The sequence below is a fragment of the Rosa rugosa genome, chromosome 4, assembly GCF_958449725.1.
Source record: "Rosa rugosa chromosome 4, drRosRugo1.1, whole genome shotgun sequence".
NCBI classification, from domain to species: domain Eukaryota; kingdom Viridiplantae; phylum Streptophyta; class Magnoliopsida; order Rosales; family Rosaceae; genus Rosa; species Rosa rugosa.
In genome coordinates, this window is record NC_084823.1 from 35,656,327 (window position 1) to 35,665,669 (window position 9,343).

Sequence of the window (9,343 nt, forward strand, 5' to 3'; positions counted from 1 at the left end):
TTCAGCTTACATGGTAGTTATGAAAGTTGTTAAGCATGATGAGAGGAAGAAGAGCAGCCCGGCCCCGACACCATTGGCGGTGGTCGGCGGCGGCTCTGTCACTAACTCCGGCGGCCCTTTTCCGGCTACCTCCGGGGGTCAAAAATATAGTTTCTGTGCATTTTTAGATTCTATATTTCAATACGATCATTTCGATATATTATACGCAATTTTCGGATATCGTATGATTTAGTTATGAATTTTTAAGTTTCGATCGATTTCGATCGTTAGATTTGTGATCTGTGAAATTAGGACCGTCAGATGGACTTATAGTTTTGATATGTTGATCTTATGACTGTCCCAGTGGCTTTGTGTGGTCATGGGCAAAGATCCGACCGTTGGATCTTCGTATAAATGCAAAACAGTGATTAGGGAGGCGATTCGTGAGAATCCGTCCGTCGGATTTTCGTATAAATTTGTGAAGATGTTAGTAAGGACGATTCAGGAAGATCTGACCATTGGATCTTCGTGATGATTTTTGGAGGGTGATCCTAAGGGCGATCCGTGAGGATCCGACCGTTGGATCATCATTTAATTTCGATCCGACCGTTGGATTGTCGTTTGAGTATGTTTTTGAGCTATTGGCTAAGATAAGGTCATGTGTGATTAGGTGATTGACGGTCTCCCTTGGGTGAACGATTTCGGTGTGTGTTGTGTTGAATTGATGACGCAGCGGGAATATCGAGGTGAGTAAATCGCACATGGTTCATTCACGAACCGAAATTCGGTGATTTTATTTAATTGGGAAATTGTGGAAATTGTTTTATGAAAATAAATATTTGTTTTAAATTATATGGACTTGATCGACTACGGTCCATAGGTAAGTAAAATGTATTTAAACTATAAAAATGAATTTCCTGATTTTAATGCATGTGAACTATAGTTGGTATTAGTGGTCATTCTTGTGTGGGTGACTACGTATATATATATTTACGTGGAATATATATTGGATGTGTGGTATTTGGTGAAGTGTGGAATTGATGCGATTGATTTACAATTCGAGCATTACTCTCTAGAAGATATAATTTATCTTATAGGTTGAGTTGAGTGTGATAAAGAGTAATTGAGTAAAGTGCTATAGTTGAGTCGTTGAGATGAGTTAAATGAGGAGTCGAGTGATTTGAGGCAAATATTTTCGTAAGGGTGAACCTTGGCCAAGGTGACACTCTACGATTCAGTTAGAGCTCTAGTCTGTCTGCCTTTGTACTGCTTGGGGGATAACCTTGAGTTATCGTATGCCCTTGAGTACACTATACTGCTAGGGGGATAACCTTGAGTTATCGTATGCCCTTGAGTACATCATACTGCTTGGGGGATAAACGAGTTATCATATGCCCTTGGGTATGACATACTGAATGGGGTGATTAATATAATTAATCATAAGCCTGTAAGTATGATATACTGAATGGGGTGATTAATATAATTAATCATAAGCCTGTAAGTATAATATACTGCATGGGATGATTTATATAAATAAATCATAAGCCTGTGAGTATATATTGAGTAAGAAGTTGTTTGTTTTTGAGTAGTCATTGTGAGATGTGAGTTTATTGATGCTTGAAGTGACGTTGTACACTTCAATTATGATGCAAAGAAAATACTTGAGTTGAATTTATGCTTGAGTTGATTTGGTTACTTTAAATCGTGCAATCCTTTCATTTACTCATACGAGCTTTGCAAAAAGCTTACCGGGTTTTGTGTTGTTGCAATTCCCGGTACACTATTCAAACGGTGTAGCGGGTAATCCTACAGGACAGGAGAATCAGGAAGGTGATCGAGCTGTGTAGAGTAGCTGCTTGTGATACTCTGATTTTATGTTGTGAGGTTCGTTATGCTCGTTTAGAGCTTTACAATTTTACTTTGTAAGAGGGAGTTGTAATAATTAACTCGAGGTTTTCGAGATTTGAATATTGAGAAGCGTGAAGAGTGGTTGTTTGTGAGAAAAAAATTTAGGACATTTATTCTATTAAGTTGTATAATTCATGCTTCGGATTTGAATTTATTTATTCAAAATCCGGGGCGTGACAACCGGAATCCGGCGACCGGTGACCGGATTCCGGCGACCGGTGACGGGCTCCGGCGAAGTCTCCTATGGTTTCTCTCTCTTCTATTTTCTCTCTCTCTGTAAGTAAATAAGGGGTGAGGGGTAAAATGGTATTAAAAAAAATTAAAAACAAAAAAAAAATCTTAATGGGGTATTAGGGAAGACTCCCTTAGAGTGTATTGGGTAAGAGGGAATTAAAAAAACTCAATGGGGTTAGTGGGAAAAAAATCCCTAGAAATGGGGTAAATGGACAAAAACCCTTAAATATTCTAGAAACATGTACGTCCAATAAGTAACAGATTTGTGGTGGATAATACAAAGATAGTAGAACGAGCCTAGGGTGTGAGGTGAGTCTCAGACAGAAAGTTTGGATGAAATTGTTGAAAATTAAAAGCAAAATCAACGACATGAGGTAAATTGATAAAAATTAAAAAGTTGCGGTACAATTTATCAATAGAAAAGTGTGTGTGCGTATTGTTTTGTGCGTGTGTGTGTTGTTGGGGGGGGGGGGGCGTTGTTTGGAGTTGTAAATTAATCGAAACTTTTAATCTAATTATTTAACAACTAATTTAGTAATTAGTAATTCACCTTTGTCTTTTAACAACTTCAATTCGTGATCACTTCCTAATTTAGGAGTCAATTTTCTTTGAGAAATTTAACTGTGTTTCCTCTTCCTAGTTGGATTACATTATCGCTCCTAGTTTCAACTTACTTTGCTACATACCATCAATATGAATATGGCATGAAATATTGACATCGAGAAGTTTACTGTATTGCTTGTTGTCTCATCAATTCAAAAAGCAGGAGATCTAGATGGCTTTTACTAAGCAAATTGCTTGCCAGTCAACTGGAAAAAATTAAAGGCTCCAGGGAAGCATCTGGCTACCAAGTTGGCTCGAAAGTCTGACCCAACCACCACAGAGGTGTTAAGAAGCCTCAAAGAATTCGCCCTGGTACTGTTGCTCTTCGTCAAATCCTTAAGCACCAGAAGAGTAGAGAGTTCCAGATACGTAAACGGCAATTCAAGAGACTTGTTCGCGAATATTGCCCACCGCAACTTCTTTCCAGAGCAAAGCGTTGTTGGCATTGCAGGAGGCTGCGGAGGCTTATCTAGCTTGTGAGTCTCTGTGAGGACACAAATCTATCAGCCATTATAAGTGGTATTAAATTGCACGTATTGGTACTTGTTGTAGTGAATAATGGTCTAATAGCCACAACTCCAGGAAAGATGTATAGGATTTTGATTCAGTTAATGGCATTGGCGTAACTATATTCCCATTGATTATGAAAACTGATTGTTTCGTAATGAGTTGCAATATTGCATGCCCCCTGTTAGTTGAAATTAACGTATAAAAGCATTTTCCTTACTTCTAATCCTTCGAAATGCAAATAAACGAAATCATTAATTAAAAACTCCTATAAAGCCAGAAATCATGCGCGACTCAACCAACCAAATAACCACACACACACACACACACAAAAGGGACAACCATCAACTCTTCTCTATTAACCCTAGAAGCGAAACAATTCAATTTCTAAAAATAAAATAAAATAAGAAAAAACCCTAGAAGCAAAAGCGATCGAATCTTCTTCCTCAAAAGCTCTCTGCTTCACTCAAATGCCCATTGGTTCTCCTTCCGAATCTCCTCTTCTTCCTCAGGAGTGAAGTCATTCTTGATGTTGAAAGTTTTGCGAATCTCCTCCGGAGTCTTTCCCTTGATCATGTCCGCCGCTTGCTGGCAAGCCAAGTCCAGCAGCCCTTTTATATTCAGATAGTTGGCTGCCAATATGAGATCAAAGAGTACGTTCTGGTCGACGTCGATGTACTCACGGTCCCAAGTCTTGAGCTCGGCGGTCCGCTCCTCTACGTGCTTCTTGCAATACTCAATAACCTTGGCTAGAATGACACCTGTCACATTCGGCAGAGGGACGCCATTGTCGACGCAGTCATCCTCCACCATGTGCTTAATTGTTTGCGATTCAAGGGCCACCACCTCTTCAATATCAAAAGCCTCTCCATCGGAGCTCTGCAGGGTTATAATCTTCTTCTTCGATGATGTGGTTGCAGCAGGGTTTTCGGTGTTTGATGACATGGTTTCTGCAGGGTTGTCAATTTTTGACGACATGGTTTCAGAGAGTTTTGGGAGATTTGGGTTTCAGAGTATGCGGCAACTTGCTTTGAAGAACTCGAGAGGAACTGTAACACCCTCTCTATCGTGTATTTTTATAATGAAGCGAGGAGGAAGTTGAGGCGTCCAAGAAAAGGAGATCGAATTTTGGTTTTTTTTTTTTTTTAATTAATAAACATGAGGATAATTAGAAGGACAAAAGTATAGCTAGGATTCAAGTGGGTCTCAATGAGAAGAAGTATCTTATGTCATGTAAGAAAAATATAGGGGAAATGATCATTTACCCAATTTCAGCTTAAAAATTGTCCACTTGCACAACGAAGAGTTTAAAAACCTCATTTACCCAAAACACTCTAAGGGATTATTTCCCATTTACCCAATTAATTCTTTTTTTATTCTTTTTATTTATTTTTGGGACTTTTTTGCCCTCTCCTTCTTTCTCACTTATAGAGAGAAGTCATCCTCCACCTTGCTAAGCTCCGATGACCAGTGGTAGCCGCGGACTCCGGTGACCGGACTCCGGCGACCGGTGACCGGATTCCGGCAACCGATCACTGGAATCCGGAAACTGGTCGCCGAAATCTCGAATCCGGCTACCGGACTGGTGACCGGATTCCGGCGTCTGAATTTATTGCCCCCTAATAATGCCCAGTAACTATATTATTGCCCCCCAGTAATCATATTATTGCCCCCCAATACTCATATTATTGCTTTCCAATAATCATATTATTGCTTTCCAATAATCATATTATTGCCTCCAATAATCATATTATTGTCGTCCAGTGAATTGTATAAACTCCCCAAACCAAAATTAATACCCTACAGACACAATTGATCAATTTATATGCATATTATTGCCCCCCAGTAATATGAGTATTGTCCCCCAGTAATCATATTATTGTCTCCCAATAAACATATTATTGCCCCCAATGCTCATATTATTACCCTCTAATAATCATATTATTGCCCTCAAGTGAATTTCGTAAACTCTCAAAAACCAAAATGAATACAATATAGACACAATTGATCAATGAAACCAATATGTTCAGTTGTGCATATTTTTTCCTCCCCCATTCTCGGAGCTCTTCCCATCGAATCAGAAACAAAAAAAACCATCGAAATCAGGAAAAAAAAAAAAACCATCGAAATCAGGAAAAAAGAAAAAAAAAAAATACTCCGGCCACCCATGCTTCCCTTCTGGACACCCACGCTCCTCCAGCCCGATTCCGGAACGATTCCGGCCGGATCGCCTTCGTCTTCTCCACGTCATGCACCCCATGCCTTCTTCTTCTTCTTCTTCCTCATGCTCCTCTTCTCTCTTCACTATCCAATCCGTCACAAAATTAAAAGGAAATGGATGGGCTCGAAATGGTGCTCCTCGTCGGACATGGCTGGGCTCCGATCTTTGAGAGAAAGAAAGAGAAATGGAATTTATCAAAGGATGAGAGACGAGCAGCGTCAGAGGAAGGGATTGCAGCGGTTTGATTCGCTGATGTCCTGAGTTGTAGATCTGAGTCAAGGAGTGGGCAAATCGGTCGTGGGATTCTTCGAGGCAGTTGCAGTCGCAGAGAGCGTGGATGACGCTGCTGAGGTTGAGCGGGTCGGGGCGGTAGCCACAGAGGCGGAGGTGGTAGAGGAGGTGGAGGGCTTGGTCGACATTGCGGTGGCAGGTGCAGAAGAAGAAGAAGATTGAGAGGTGATCGGTGGTGGGAGAAGGAAACGTAGGTGGGAGGGCTGGCGAGATCCAGTTGAGAGAGTGAGTCTGAGAGAGAGAGATGAATGGAATTTATTAAGTAAAACGAGGGTAATACTGTCAAACACTGTTGATTTGGGTAAATGAGGTTAAAAAACTCTTGCTGGAGTAAGTGGCAATTTTTAGCCTAAAATCGGGTAAGTGATCACGGCCCCAAAAATATAAATTTTATTTTTAATTCCACGTAATATATATTGTCACATCATAATAATGAATTTAATTAGGTGACAGAAAAAAATCTAGTGAATAATTTATTATTAGATTCACTCTTAACTCTTTTTTATTATGTTTTTTTTCATCGTTTATTAAAAGACTTTAATATTACTTCAATTATCAAATTATATGAATTGAAATTACAATTTTAATATATTGCCTTTCCAATTTTGTGGATCTAATTTAATTTTTGACTTTTTTAATTAGGGTTTTTGCCATTTTGTTTCAGTCGTCTGAATGCCCCAAAAGAGTTCAACACAGTTTGGGCTTATATAAGCAATTGTAAAGACACGACGTAAATCTACCATTTCCGATCAAGTGGCTTATACTTCCTTGAAACACGAAATGTAAATATTTTAAGATTTCACAAAGTGAACCACATGAAATCGCTCAAGTTGTGCCTCTTTGGAGAGATGCTGGCATGCTGAACACCATTTAGACATCATATAAATCTATGCAAACATTGGATTTACCATCCAAAGCTAAAAAGAAAATATCATTATAACAAAAGACCAAGACCATATCCAGCAGGAATGACATATTATCGAAAGCCATTATGTACAATCCCTGGAATTTTTTGTTTGCCCCATATCTATTTAAAAAGTCCTAGAAGAGTTTTTCTGCAACAATAATTTAATTTTAAAATCAAGTTTGAGCATTAGGCTATGACCATGGGCTCTGTCTTGACCTTCTTTGCACCCCCTTTTTTCTTCTCCGCAGTCTTTTTCTTATCCTTCCTCTCCCGCTTCTTTAGAGCAGTCATGTGAGCCTTAAGGACAGTTGCATAAGAAGCTTGAAATCGCTGATGTTCCTTTGCTCCAACCTTTCCAATCAAATTCCGAATAAGATTGTTAGTCAACTACTTTAACTTATAGTCCCAAGATCAATTATACAAAAGAACGACTAGAATTAAAAATAAATAGCAGTGGCAAACCACATTTGACACCTACTTTGGCTAGTAATCTCAGGTTTTACTATCTCATACCGATCCAGCAGGACAACAACACAAGGGCATGAATTAAACTCAGAGCCGTACCCAACATTAGCAACTAAGAACAATTTCACTACCCAACTAGACCAAAACCACTAAACTTCAAGCGAATACAAGCCTGATACTTAGCAGTCTTTTGCGTACATCACACAACCAATACCAGAATGGATGGCACACAAACAAAAAATAAAAGGACCTATAACCCTATTTCAAAGCATGGCTGGGTCCATGTTTCATGACAAAAAAAAAGCACAACAGTATCCTAAACACATGAAGAGACAGAAATACATACCGAAGTAGAAATTGTCTTGTTCCCATATGTTGCACGGATAAGGCATCTGTAGTCAATTGCTTGACCAGCAGTTTTCATTTTATTCCTCTGTACCTTGGACTTCAAAGATGCTGAAATAACAAGATCAAAAAGCAATTAGCCATTGGAATAATACTACCCAAATACTATCAAACTAAAGATCATCTGAACACTGAAAGGAGGAAACCCATTCGAACACTATGCACATACATCTTTTGAAGGTAACCCAAACAGACCCCTTCTCAGTGCTTTTCTCAAACATGCTGGTAAGTTCATTAAGGAACGGATCTGGCTGTAAAAGAACCTGAAACCAGAGAAAGGAATGTTATTTCATCCATCAACTATAACGAAACAAAAACATATAAACTAGCACTATTAATCCGTTACATCTTAAAATTGCAAGAACACACTATAACTCTGATTTCCCCCATCAACTTCATTATACTTGTCACCATCGAATCATATGCGGTCTCAGTGATCCATGCTAAATGTCATTAATTCACACCAGATACAAAGTCACTGAATCTTGAAACCCAACCACAACAACAAAAACAAATACCAATATACTGAAAACAGAATCGCATGACCGGCACGAAAACACCAACAAAGTTCAAAATTTCTAAATCGCCTAAACAATACACCCATACTCCAATCCCCCGATGCTTAGATAAGAGATATACAGGCCTCTTATCAATGGGTATCTTATCAATGCGCATACAAGATTACCGGGATGAAAACCTAGGTTAAGTATTCCGATCGCAAATTATCACATTCATTATACAATCAGATTCAGATTCAGATGTTAGATTGAAAGATTTGCACTATTCAAGCCTTCCATTCTCCCAATTTTATCACTAAACCTAAACAAACAAACCCTAAATTCCCAATTATGCAAAGAATCAGATACAGCAAGACGAATTCAAAAGATTAAAGTGAAGCCCAACGCTAACGAGTGTAAGAGAAAGAGACAGAGAGCGTACCATGGCTACGTTTGCGTCGAAGAAAGAAGACTGAGACGGTGATTGATCGAAGACTAGGGGAAGCAGAAACGCAGACTTGGGTTTGATAGAGAGAAGAGAGCACAATGGGAGAGAAGGAGCAGGGTTTATATAGGAAGAGGGATTTCCTTCGGGATTACTAGTCGGTTTATTTCGGGGTTTTCCTAATTTGTTTAGGTTTTTTTCTTTTTTTAATCGAGATCATATGGCATTCTTAAAAACTTACTAGGCTCGTAAGCTAATATGTTCTCGAGGGGACATGTCAAAATGCTTCCTTTCCCTGATCACCAATAATAAATTGAGATTTAAACTCCAATCAGTGTCAGCGATATTCGAACCTGAATAGGTGCGTAGTGGTTTTGTTTAGGGTTAATTTCATAGCTGGAGGGTCTTATTTAATTACAAGATGGGTTTGCCCTTTAACTTGGGTCTATGGTGACTAACTTGTGATTAACGAATTTTTATTTAGGCTGCACTTGATTTGGTTTTGGTTAGAGTTCAAACAGTTTGTGTACTCAAATTTAAGTAAAACTGTAAATAGACTTGAACCGAACCGAACCGAATTGGCCTAATTATAGTAAGGTAATATGGCTCCGTGAGTTTCTCAGTTTGTGGGTCTACGTATAACTTTTTTTTTTTTTTTTTGATGCAGAAATAACAACACGAAACCTCTCAGAACGCCCCTGCCCAGCTGATTCAAATAACGCTGGGGACACAAACAGGGGAAGGCAGAAAAACCAAACAGAAGAACTGGGCATTGTGAGCCAAATCAGCAAGCCTATCTGCCACAAAATTAGCTTCTCGATAGATGTGTCGAAACGGAATGAAATTGAGCAACAAGCCTGTTGATATCTTGAACTTGAGCC

General features: G+C 39.0%; 2 protein-coding genes across 2 annotated transcripts; both read right to left on the bottom strand.

Moving 5' to 3' along the window:
• Positions 1-3,585: 3,585 nt before the first annotated feature.
• On the bottom strand, positions 3,586-4,277 carry LOC133706703 (SKP1-like protein 1A). The gene has a single exon (XM_062132247.1). It carries the CDS (start codon positions 4,207-4,209, stop codon positions 3,694-3,696), a length of 516 nt encoding a protein of 171 aa, XP_061988231.1. The 5' UTR covers positions 4,210-4,277; the 3' UTR covers positions 3,586-3,693.
• A 2,369-nt stretch (positions 4,278-6,646) lies between these two features.
• On the bottom strand, positions 6,647-8,617 carry LOC133744066 (signal recognition particle 14 kDa protein). The gene is made up of 4 exons (XM_062172197.1): positions 8,460-8,617; positions 7,690-7,783; positions 7,462-7,571; positions 6,647-7,001 (listed from the first exon to the last, which is right to left on the bottom strand). Exons 1-4 carry the CDS (start codon positions 8,460-8,462, stop codon positions 6,837-6,839), a joined length of 372 nt encoding a protein of 123 aa, XP_062028181.1. The 5' UTR covers positions 8,463-8,617; the 3' UTR covers positions 6,647-6,836.
• Positions 8,618-9,343: the final 726 nt, after the last annotated feature.